This window comes from Coenobita brevimanus, chromosome 29 (genome assembly GCF_032717465.1).
Source record: "Coenobita brevimanus isolate Jiangsu-jjx chromosome 29, ASM3271746v2, whole genome shotgun sequence".
NCBI classification, from domain to species: domain Eukaryota; kingdom Metazoa; phylum Arthropoda; class Malacostraca; order Decapoda; family Coenobitidae; genus Coenobita; species Coenobita brevimanus.
Window position 1 is genome coordinate 32,254,505 of NC_136982.1, and position 13,024 is coordinate 32,267,528.

The window sequence follows — 13,024 nt, forward strand, 5'->3', positions numbered from 1 at the left end:
CATGCATAGCACCTATTTAAGACCCAAATCACACCAATAAGGGACATAAAAGATTGAAATAAATGCAAAAGAAGCATAAAATGAGGTTTTTGAGGTAGGTTCATACAATATTAAACATTCTGGGTACTTACAAGTCCCTGGCTCCTGGACTGGTAGTTATGGAGCCTAACCTAGCCTAACTCAGAAAAACACCTCCCTACTGCACATGCATAGCACCTAAGACACAGCATATTCACACCAATAAGAAATGTGAAATGAGGTGTTTGAGGTAAGTGTGAAATGAGGTGTTTGAGGTAAGTTTAGTATGGAAAATACAGTAGAGTACAGTATGAAACATTCTGCCTGCTTACAGCAAGTCCATGGCCATCTCGATGAATAACCGCCTCCTCTCAGACTCTGACAGTAAGAAGGAATTCCTGAAGCAACTGCAGTACACTGTTCACAAGAGACAGACGGAAAGTGGGGAGGATGCAGGGGCGCTCTAGCGGACGTTGGGGAAATGATGCGACACAACAAAGCTGTCCCGCACCCCACGCGCCAAGTTCAAATTACGGGCGGGATTTTTTTTTTTTTTTTTTTTTGGGGGGGGGGGGGATATTGGATCCCTGGATGATTATGTCCGGTTAGTGGGGATGTCCGGTTAGTGGGCGTCCGGATATTAGAGGGATTACTTGTCTGACAAAAATACCGTACTGAATGCAAGGGTACTGTATATGTGTGTGTGTGTATAGATAGATAGATAGATAGGTAGGTAGATATACTGTATAGTGTATCATTCTGAATTTCTTATTATGCAGGTTTTTGCTGTTTCTTCATTTAATACATTGGTTAACATGAAGATGTATGTACAGTTTTACTTATCAAAGGCCGAAATAATTTTGTAACTGGTAGTCATCATCTCCTTTGTCATTCTCTCATTCCTTCAGCAGATCATTGTTGTTATAAAAATGTCTTGAAAATATTATGCTTGTATATACAGTAGGCCTACTTGCTTCCCACAATAATACTATTCCACTCTCCTCCACATATCTTTATGTTCTTCTTCTAATGGTACTTTCAACCTTTTTCTTGAGGACTTACATTACTTAGCATTTATGTTTGTATTTTGTTGTCAGTATCATTTCAAATTGTCAGTGCTCATTATCATTCCGTTCCAAAACAGCACACCTTACTCTGAAAGAGTTTCCTGCCATGCCAAAGTTCATGCACCTCCATGAACATCTGTTAATCATACTTCTCATAATTTATGGCTGAATTTTTAATATGAAAAAGGTCAGTTGCATAGCCTTTAACACTTGAAACTCTCCTCACTTTGTAAGGAAGGAAGTTTGAAAAGTTGTACAGTATTGTAGTATGCTAGATTTAATACCACATATACCCTCTTTATTTATTTATTTATTTTTTCCAGAATCAAAACCTGCAAAGTGCAAGCGTGGTATCCAGTTTGAGGGTGTGACAGTGTTCTACTTCCCACGATCACAAGGGTTCACATGTGTACCATCCCAGGGAGGCTCATCATTAGGCATGTCCCGGCGCCACTCACACATCCGACAGTTTTCCCTGGCTGAACATGCTGTAGAGCAACGACGAGCGCATCGAGAGTACCTCATGAGGCTCAGACAGCAGCGCTCAGCCAGGGTCTGTACTCACTGTGTGTCTAAGCAGATTTGTTTTTGTTCCACATCAGTCTATGTTAGCTTACAACTGATCAGTACTGCACTGTCATCATAACAGCATAAACAAGTTCAGTTTGTAGGATAATAGTTTTCAGTCAGCATAAGTACATTAACGCCCTAGTACCTGCCCGCTACTAAACACGTCATAAACTTGTGTTATTGTATATGATATCACCTCTGTAATGACTTTCATCTTAAGTGTCAGTACCAACTTGCCTAGCCCCAGGCTTCTATGCTCCTCATGGGGCAAAACAGAATTGGATGATGGATGGATGGATGGATTACCTCTACAGCATAAGATTGTCAAATAGTGTGATGGTAAAAAATTGAGCCTCTGAGATCCAGAGGCATGCTGTTGCTGCCAGTATTATCAAACCAAGTTCCTTCATAAATATGTTGGGTGAATGTGTGACTGTTTAATACAGTTAGCAGCTGCAAATCTAGAACTGATCTTGTGTTTGGAACCTATGTAAGTCTGTAGAACCAAGCCACAATTCAGTAGTACTTGGAACTGCACTATGTAAATAAAAATTGCATACCTTGTCAAACAAGCATACTTATAATAGTGAATCAGATTCTAACCATGATATTGCAGTAACTGCAGATGCTGTAGTGGTTTTTGCTTTAAGTTACAATACTTTTTATATATTTGTCTTAATTTGGCCATTACAGTTTGCAAGCTTGTCAGTTTTTTTTTTTTTTTTTTTTTTTTTTTTTTTTTTTTAAATACTGGTCTATAAGTGCATATAGTATTTAGTATACCAGTAACTACACATACTGCGAGGACTGATGGCATACTTTATTGAAGTTCAGCCAAAGATTGCATTCCCCCCCTCAGCCTATATGATTGATAAAATACAAAATAAGCTTATCCCACCCTTCGACACATTGAGCTTGATTGTTGTTATCAGGAGCGGGGTGAAAGCAGCAGTCGAGGCAGCAGCTCAGAGGATAGTGAGGAGAACAGTGAAGAGGCCAGTGATCTCTCAGATTCAGAGCTGGATGCTGACTCTTACTACTTCCTCCAGGTAGCTACCTTAACAATGACCCTGTGTTTGTGTCCGTGGATTTATTGTGTGAATGTTTTAAGTTTGACAGGGATAGACAAAAATCTTCTTTGGGTGAGTGGAGAATTGCTGTGTTAGGTATTGGGTACACTGCAGTAGCTGGTCAGTTTGTAGGAAGTAGCTATAATAATTTTGAGATGAAAGAAAGTGAAATAAGGTGAATACAAGGAACTAAAATTGATTTATCATCCATACTAGAATCAGAATAACAAAAATTTGTCCCATTAAAAAAATTTCTGCTCTTGTTTGGTATTAAAAGTGTTAGTATTGGTTGGAGTCATATTTATCCTTAATGTTCATGGAGTGTATTATGCATATACCCCCAAAATTGTGTAAATCCCATACCAGTACCAGTAATAATCTGACAGTAAACTAAACCTAAAGCATACTCTGCCATTGCCATCACACTGTCTGGTAACTTTATGGGAGTGTTTTGACCCTGGAATGGTCAGAATTACGCTAGATATATATTTCTCTCTTGTTTTAGGAACAGTTCTCTCACTATGTGCAAACATAAACTCAAACCACATAGAGTAGTGGTAGCTCATCCTTCCAGTGAATTTGTCAGGTACTGTGCAGTACTACCAGTATATATTTCACAGCATATTACCCAAACTTTCCTTTTAGAAAATGTAGAGTATTTGTGTATACAGTAGTGCTTGGTCTTCTGATTTCTTCAGTGGTTGTTATAGCAGTAGTTTCATCTAGAAGGCAAGGGCTCTTGAACACCAGTTTTGTTAATACTGTACCATTGTTTGTAGACATTGGTTGTCTGTTTACAGTTTTATATCTGTTTTTAAAATTACATTTAATATTATTCATAAGAGAAGTGAATTTTAAAATCTGAAAAGTAAAGAATACAGTCATTCCTTGTTTATGAGGACTGAATTTCTATGAATACATACAATCCACCCGTGTGCAAGCAGAGCCATAATTTAGCTATGTGATGGTCTGAAAATACTTAGTGGTGCCCCACAACAGTGTCAGGCACTAGAATCTACTTGTTTAAAGTGTATTTTGAGGTAGTTTAACAATGTAGGTATATACATAAGCCATTTTATCAAAATATGTAGCAGGTGTGTATGCATTTTGCTCTTTGTAGTGCCTCAAAAGGTTGGATATTGTAATTCAGTTTCTGATCACCAGTAGACATTATCTATCTATCTATTGCCAGACGCCATAATCCCGTACGGGGTGGCCATTTGACTCTGAGTTATTTGTTTTGCAGGGAGGGGCACTAACCCTCCACCAACCCACTTGACACGTAGGGAGCACGTATGGTTTGGTTATATGGTTACCACCCAGCATTGTAAATGGTTTCTTGGCTTACAGGAAACTATTTGGCTTGTCACTCAATGTAAAGCCTCCTGTAACGGAAAGAAAAGCAACAAGTAGTGACAGGAAAGATGGGAGAAATAGGAAGAGAGGAGGACAGGCACAGAAAAAGAATGATAAAGGCTAAGGAAGAAGTAGGCAGCCCTACATCAAGTGAGTGGATGATGGTCGCCACCACCTACCACCATAGACACTTCATGTTAATTTTTCTTTTTAATGCAAGAAAGAAAGAACCACAAAATCATTTCCTCCAAGAAAAAAGCAAAAACAAGGTAACAGAGAACCAAATTCAAGATCTGCTTATTTTAGGTGCCTGGGCACACTGTGTTTGAAAGACTGGAGATCATAGGCAGTAGAAAATACAGGCAGAGAGAAATAGTTCCAGAGGTGATCTGTTGCATACATGAAGGACTGGGAGTAACAGTTAACTTTTGCATTAGAAAGTTGACAGAAGAGGGGTGAGAGTTTGTTGTTAGGTGTTATGGGCCTGCTGTAGTGGTGGAGGGATGCAGGCATACAGTTCAGAGGAACAGTGACCATTGAAGTTGCAATAAAAAAGAGATAAAGATGCAGTAGTGCAGCAAAGAGACAGAGGCTCAAGGGAGCCAGTAAGATGAGAAAAGTTATTAAGATAAAAAGCCTTTGGCTCCACTGTGTTGAGAAGAGCTGCATGTGGGGAGCCTCCCCACTCATGAGATTTGTACTCTACAGGGGCAAATAAAACCTGTGTATAAAGTCAACAGTTATGCTGGGGTAATGAAGGCACAGAGTCAGCTTGGCACACCAGATCTCTTAGAAGTAGATTTTACAGGAGAGGTAACATGATCTTTCCAAGATAAAATCCCGAGAGAATGAAGCCCCATGTACATTTAAAGAAGATGCAGGATTGAGTTGAATATTTTCAAAAATTAGAGGATACTTTTGCAGAAGATTTCATCAGGTTGAAAGATGTAAGAACAGTTTTTGATGCATTGAAAAGGTTACTTCAGCCTCAGTCAGAGATATGAACCAAGTCAGACATTAGGTATGCAATAGCCTCATCCTTTGTATTCTTCGGTACCATGTACTATACTGGATGGTGACGACATAACCAGTAAACAGAGTGATGTGGAGCCTAGTATGGTGCCCTGTTAACTGGATGGAGAGATGCGATTGCTGAGTCCATCCAGGAGCCAAACCTCCATACTAAAGGGAATTTGAACTGCCCATGCAGCCAAGAATCGCATAGCTCTGAGTGGGATGAGTTTTGTGGCTCCTGATTGGCTAGTAATGATGTAATTGCAAACACTGCCAGATGATCGATAATATTTGTGTATAAACATTTCGGTCTCAAGTTCCTGGGAATAAAATACTCAACTGTTTATAAAAAACATGAAGAATAACTTTAATCTGTTCGTCTGGTGCACATTTTAACGTTGTGAATGTACAGAGTACAGTACTTGCCCTGACAAAGTTGCAACTCTCCTGGAGGAGTTTGAAATACATAATAAATTATGTTGTCCATTCGTTGACTATCACCGGTCACCCATCAGTGTAAATTGTAACTTGTTGCAGTATATGTGCCCCTACATACCATTGTATGAATCTCACATGAGTAGCCTGCTACATACAGTAAGTCCATATTATAATAAACGTACCTGTAAAGGAGCGTACAGTATTCACTTGCCTTGCTGAGAGCTACCCAGCAGGCACGGCTTGAGCATGGAGTGCCCTGCTAATGCTGTCAATTTCATCTATTTCTGGCATCCACTTATTACAATCTCTGCTGTTCCCTATAGCTTTGCATCCTATAAGATATATCAGGGGGTAGATTATGTCCGTTCCTCTTAATAGGAAGTTCCTGTCAGTGAACTTTGCTTTTATTATGCCAACTTAAATTTTTAGTTTCTTCCATTGTTGTGCACACAGCTTTGAACAAGACATAAATTCTCACTTAGGTTTTTAGCATTAAGTAGTGTAGTGTTATATTAATCCATGCAGTTCATAATTATATTACCATTCATCATTCTTTCATCATCTAATCCAGTGTTGCCCCATGAGGAGCGAAGGAGCCTGGGGCTAGGCAAGTTGGTCCTGACACGTAAGATGAGAGTGACCAGCCTCACTCATGCCTGAGTTGCATAACGTGAGCAGTAACTCCAACCACCCCTTGGATATAAACTTGCACAGGCGCAGTCCAATTGAAGCACCTCAAGTTGCCCACTAAACCACCAGGCACCATAATTTGGTTATATGTATATATTTGGAAGGAAGAAGGAACAAAGGCCACAAGCCCACAATAACTGTTCCTTCCAAGACATAAACAAAATACAAGAGAGAGCCAACTTCAAGATCCGATCATGTCAAGATGCCTGGACACACTGCGTTTGAAAGACTGGAGATCATAGGAAGCAGGAAATACAAACAGGGGGAGACAGTTCCAGAATTGACCTGTTGCATAAATGAAGGACTGGGAGTAACGGTTAACTCTTGCATTAGAGAGTTGGACAGAAAAGGGATGAGAGTTTGCTGCTAGGCATGTGCTACGCGTCCGTCGTAGAGGTGGAGGAATGCAAGCAAACAGTTCAGAGGAGCAGTAACCATTAAAGTAGCGATAGAAAAGAGATAAAGATGCAATAGTGAGGTGAAGAGACAGAGGTTGAAGGGAGTTAATAAGAGGAAGAGAGTTAATGAAACAAAAAGCCTTTGACTCCACCCTGTTGAGAAGAGCTGTATGTGGGGAACCTCCCCACACATGAGAGTTGTACTCCACACACGGGCGGATAAAACCCGTGTATAGAGTCAACAATTGTGCAGGGGTAAAGAAGGAACAGAGTCGGCTTAGCACACCTAATCGCTTGGAAGCAGATTTTACAAGAGATGTAATACGGTCTTTCCAAGATAAGTCCAGAGTAAATGAAACCCCAAGCATGTTCAGGGATGATACAGGATTAAGCTGAATATTAGTAATCATTAGGGGGTACACCTGTGGAAAATTTTGTCTGGTTGATAGGTGCAAGAACTGAGTCTTTGATGCATTAAAAACAACAAAGTTATTTTTACCCCAGTCAGAGATATGAGCCAAGTCAGACATTAGGTGTGCCATAGCCTCATCCCTTTTTTGTTGACGTAACTGCTGAGATGGGCGTTGCGGGAACTGAATGGAAAGGTGAAGGGTGGAGTCATCAGCGTATGAGTGGATAGGGTTAGATGTACAGCTTAGAAGGTCATTGATGAATAAAAGGAAGAAAGTTGGTGACAGGACAGAGCCCTGAGGAATACCACTGTTGATAGATCTAGGAGAAGAATGATGGCCATCTACAGCAGCAACTACAGAACGACCAGAAAGGAAGCTATAGATGAAGGCACAGATAGAAGGATAGAAACTGTAAGAGGGCAGTTTGGAAATTGAAGATTTATGCCAGACTCAATCGAAAGCCTTTGAGATGTCAAGTGCAATGGCAAATGGCAAAGCTTTTGCCAAAGTCCCGAAAGGAGGATGGCCAGGAGTCTGAAAGGTAGTTGAGAAGATCGCCAGTGGAGCGTCCCTCATACTGACGATCAGAAAGAAGGTTGTGATAGGAAAGATGCTTTAAAATCTTTCTGCTAAGAATTGACTCGGAAACTTTTGAGATACAGGATATAAAGCTATGGGACAATAGTTAGAGGGTTGGGAATGGTCACCCTTATTTGGGACTGGCTGAATGAGAGCAAACTTCCAGCAAGAAGGAAAGGTACAAGTTGAAATACAAAGACGAAAGAGTTTACCTAGGCAGGGTGTAAGCACAGAAGCAATGTTCTTGAGAACAACAGGAGGGACTCCATCAGGCCCATATGCCTTGTTAGTATTGAGACCTGTGACTGCAGAAAATACATCAGCGGAAGAAATTTTAATGTCAGCCATGAGAAAGTCAGAGGGGGGAAGTGATGGAGGAACAGCACCGGAATCATCTAAGGTGGAATTGGAGGAGAAAGTCTGAGCGAAGAGATCTGCTTTATCAGTAGAAGAAATAGCTACAGAGCCATCAGGGTAGAAAAGAGGAGGGAAGGATGATGAGATAAAGTTGTTACAAAGGTTTTTGGTAAGGTGCCTGAAGTATCGGGAAGAATTCGAGTTGGAGAGTTGAGAGCACGTAGTATGGATTAAATTATTTTTAGCAGAGCGAAGAACTGACTTAGCACGATTCCGGGCAGAAACATAAAAGAGATGTGATTCAGGGGTGGGTTGGCTCCGGTACCTTTTATAGGCCTTTTCCTTGTTGCGGACAGTATTAGAACAAGCGTGATTAAACCGAGGCTTTCTTGCATTTGTCAAAGGGTATGAGAAAGGAGTGTATGCTTCCATGCCCGAGAGAATAACCTCTGTAATGCTCAAGGCACACTCAGATGGTTCCTGGCCATGGAAGCAATAATCATTCCAGGGAAAATCAAAGAACTACTGCCTGCAGGCCTCCCAATCAGCAGCTCCAAAGTGCCACAGACGACGTTTCTTTGGAGGGTCCACAGGCCGTACCAGAGTGATAGGACAGGTTAAGGTGATAAGGTTGTGATCGGAGGAGCCCAATAGAAAGAAAAGATTAACAGTGTAAGCAGAAGGATTAGTTGTAAGGAAGAGGTCAAGGATGTTGGAGCTCTCTCCAAGGCGGTCGGGGATACGGGTAGGGTGCTGTACAAGCTGCTCTAGGTCATTAAGGATAGAAAAGGTGTAAGCTTGTTCACCAGGTGGATCCGTGAAAGGAGAGGAGAGCCAAAGGTGATGGTGAACATTGAAATCTCCTAGAATGGAGACTTCATAGAAGCATAGTAAATGGTTTCCTGGTATACAGGAAACCATTTGGCTTGTCACACAATGTAGAGTCACCACACAAACAAAAGCGAGTTTTTGCAATGGAGTCAAAGAATAGACAACATAATTTATGATATATTTCAAACTCCTCTGAGAGAGTGGCCACTTTGTCACGGCAAATACTATACAGTAAAACCTCACTATAACGGACTAATTGGGGCCCAAACCATTCCGAAAATTGCAAAATTCCGATAAAAGTGACATCCGGACTTCCCCCTGCTAATCAGGACTTTTTCCGATATATCAGACAGTAGTCTGGATCGCATGAATGGTTTTTAAACTGTTTTGACTACCATTGTGATACTGTACTGTGTTATAACTTCACTACATTAATCAAATAGCATAATGTATATAATACTGTAATACTGTACTGTACACTGATTAACATGTCTTTTATTTACCTTATTGTGGTGAGCATAGCTGAAGTCGTCAGGCAGTTCAGACTGCTTCGGGGTTTATCAGACTTTTTCCAGTATGTAGGAATTTAGTCTGGTAGCTCCTCGAGTCCGATAAAAGCGAATTCTGGTCTGTTGAAGTCTGTTATATTGAGGTTTTACTGTACTCTTTGTTTGCTATCCATCAATCCATCATCCAATCCTACGTTGCCCCATGAGGAGCGTAGGAGCCGGGTCTAGGCAAGTTGGTCCTGACATTTAAGATGATAGTGACCAGTCTCATTCATCCCTGAGTGGCATTACTTGACCTTTAAACTTCTGTTACAAAGCATTCACAATGTTATTATGTGCATCAGACGAACAGACTAATGATATTCTTCGTGTTTTTGATAAACAGTTTAGTATTTTTTCCCCAGGAACATGAGAGCAAAATGTTTATAGACAAATATTATTGATCATCTGCAGTGTTTGAGATTATGTCATTTCCAGCCAATCAGGAGCCATGAAACTTATCCCACTTAGAGCTCAGCGATTCTTAGCTGCATAGGTGGCTCAAATTCTTTATAGTCCCCGTGCCTCAACATCAATTCACTGCACAGGACAACCCTGCAGGGGTGGTTGCTTGCCTGCAGTTGATGGGTCTGCTCAGCCAGATAGACTGGAGTTGATCAGCAATAACAATGACATGGTATTGAGTAATAGACCTGTGGTATTTGCCCATAAAATATATATTTTTGTGTCAGTAAGGTTGGGAATGATATGGACACATCTTTAGTGATACTTTCTGCAGAATATTTTTTTCCCATGGAGAGCTTAGTGCAGTGAATTCAGCCAACCATGTTCTTGGCTCAGTTCAATTTTTGCATATTTTCAGTGTAACTTACCTTCTGGCATTGATATTTGCTCATCCCAAGAAAATTTGGTATGAGGACTGTCTAAAAAGAAATTGAACTTTGTGAATACTGTAGCACACCAACTATCTGGCATAGCCTGATCACAGTGATAGCATTGTTTACCAGCAACTTTGAGGTTTAGTCTAACGCTAGCCTCATCACACTTTGAGGTTTAGTCTAACGCTAGCCTCATCACGCCACGTCACTTAGTCATCAAGATACATGCGCTTGAGTGAACGTGTATTTATTGCTCTTAATGAATTTTCTTCTATTTATTCTGTCGTCTGAAATTGGCAACCTTTAACATAAAAAGTCTGCATGGGTCAATTCTAAAAAGTAGGGCAGCTAGGGGATGATAGTTGTCTCATGTTTTGCCAAAAAGTCACAGCTAAGGAGCAGCACATGAGCAGGTGCATTGTCATGGTGCAACATCCAAGTTTTGTTTGTCCACACCACAGGCCATTGCCTTTGCAGTCCCGCAAACGCTTTAGTACATCCAAGTAAAACTTTCTTGACTGTCTCACCATGCAGAATAAACTCATGATGAACGACGCCCTTCCAGTCAGAAAAGACGATCAACATCACCTTCACATTTGAGTGACTGACATGCTTTTTTTGGTTGCAGTGACAATATTCCAACCCACTGCGACAAATGCCTTTTTGTTTCAACATCATAGTCGTACACTCACATCTCATCACCTGTTATGAAATTTTTCAGAAAGTTTTCAACAGCATTCGATTCATACAATCAAACAGATCCTGACTGATTGAGACACTGTTCTCCTTTTGCTTAGCTATCAGCAAACATGAACATATTTTGCGGTAACACATTGTATCTTCATTTTTTCAGTTAAAATCGTGTGACATGAACTTTTACAGATGCCTACTCTTTGGAAACTTCCTGGACAGTCAGGAGGTGATATTTATGGATCATAGCATGCACTTTCTCAGTGTGATTGTCGTCTCTTGATGTGGAAGGCCATCCAGATTTGGGATTGCCTTTGGTGCATGTTCATTCTGATTTGAACCACTGGAACCACTTGTGACATTGCTTATGGCTGAAACAATCCTCCCGATAAGCCTGTTGCAACATTCAAAAAATCTGTTTAAAAGTTTTTCCCAGTTTGAAACAGAAAAATGACACAGACACATTGCTCTTCAAGTTTCCTTAATGTTCAACTTGTAACAAATTGCCAAGTGCACTAAACACACTTTCATTCAGTCGCATGTACCCTGATGACTAAGTGACGTGGTGTGATGCGGCTCATGTTAGACTAAGGCATGTACCCTGATGACTAAGTGACGTGGTGTGATGCGGCTCATGTTAGACTAAGGCTCAAAGTTGCCAGTACACAGTTCTCCTATTGCAATCACACTACACCAGCTAGTTATGTGCAGTTTAAATAATTGTTTCTTTTGGACAGACCACATATATGTAGGTTTGCTGCTCTGGTTATTTTGGGTTTGAGGATTGCTGACTCAGAACAGAGATATAACCAGACACTTAGAGGTACTAGACTTAAAATTACTCACAGTATAATTGGTTTAAGTTAATTATACACCAGGTTTAGTTGCATTCCCTATACTTGGAGGTGGGCCACATTTACTAAAGGATGAATATTTGTGAACAAATGTTGGAGCTGCTACCTTCACTAGGTACTGATACAATTTTCTCTTGTGTTCATGTACAAAACTCTGCGGACTAGCTTTTACTACTCCTGTAATGCACAGGGCTCTTGTTTTCCTGTATTTTGGTGAGCTTTCATAAATTTACTTAACAATAAAGCAAGTGGAAGCACTATCAGCCCTTTCTGGATGCTTCTCAGACATTATGGGTGATACCCAAACCCCATCAAAAACTGGAACAGCTTTCCACAGCATAACCCACAATAAACGAGAACTGGCAAAAGCAAACTATAAGAAACAAGGAATGACTGTTTCTGTAGTACTAAGAGAAAAGCTGGAGTTGGAAACAGTCTCCATTAACCCCACTGCCCAAGTTTATTTATTTTATTAGTGGCAAGGAGAGTGGAAAGGTTAGAAGAGGATGAGAAAAAGGCAGAGTATAAGAGAGAAGTGGAGGAACGATTGGGCAAATATGAATTGGAGCAGATGGGAGATGTGGAAGGTGTGTGTAGGATATTTACAGAAGAAATATGTGCAGCATGTGATGTGGTGTGTGGAAGGAAGAGAAGACGGAGGGGGGTGCAAGGAACAGCGTGGTGGACTGAAGAGGTAAAACAGGCTGTGGCACAAAAGAAGAAAGCATACAATGAATGGATAAGAAATAGGGGCGTGGAAGAAGTTGAGAGGCGAAAGAGAGAGTTATATGTAGAAAGAGAGAGGTGAAAAGATTAGTAAGAGAAAGTAAGAAGAGAGTGGATGAGGAATTTGGAAGGAATTTGAGTGTAAAGTGGAGGGTCAATGTCCATCCATCCATTGCCAGACGCCATGTATCCCAAATGGGGTGGTCAAGGGCTTAGAGTTAATTGTTTTACAGGGAGGGGCACTAATCCTCCACCAACCCCACTTGACACGTAGGGATGCCAACAGCATCTGGTGTTCCCAGGCGGTCACCCATCCAAGTACTAACCAGACCCAACGTTGCTTAACTTCGCTGATCGGACGGGAAGCGGTGTACTCAACGTGGCATGGCCGTAAAGTGGAGGGACTGTAAGAAAATGTTCTGGAAAGAGGTGAAAAGAGTAAGACAGGGTGGAAGTGAAGTTAGCAGGGGAGTGAAAGATAAAAATGGTAGATTACTAGTGGAGAAGGGAAAAAAAGTGAGCAGATGGAGAGAACACTTGAAGGAATTGTTGAACGTAGAGGATGG

General features: G+C 40.9%; 1 protein-coding gene and 1 non-coding gene across 2 annotated transcripts in view; one reads left to right on the forward strand and one right to left on the reverse strand.

The window, feature by feature from the left end:
• Window positions 1–13,024, forward strand: part of Axud1 (AXIN1 up-regulated 1) — a 245,617-nt gene that overhangs the window by 173,646 nt on the left and 58,947 nt on the right. The window contains exons 3-4 of the mRNA XM_080268804.1: window positions 1,409–1,638; window positions 2,588–2,704. Of these exons, the coding sequence (XP_080124930.1) occupies window positions 1,409–1,638; window positions 2,588–2,704 (347 nt within the window). The remainder of the gene's footprint in view (window positions 1–1,408; window positions 1,639–2,587; window positions 2,705–13,024) is intronic.
• Window positions 12,736–12,854, reverse strand: LOC145395112 (5S ribosomal RNA). Its single transcript, XR_013896543.1, has one exon. It is a non-coding gene; the product is annotated as a 5S ribosomal RNA (ribosomal RNA).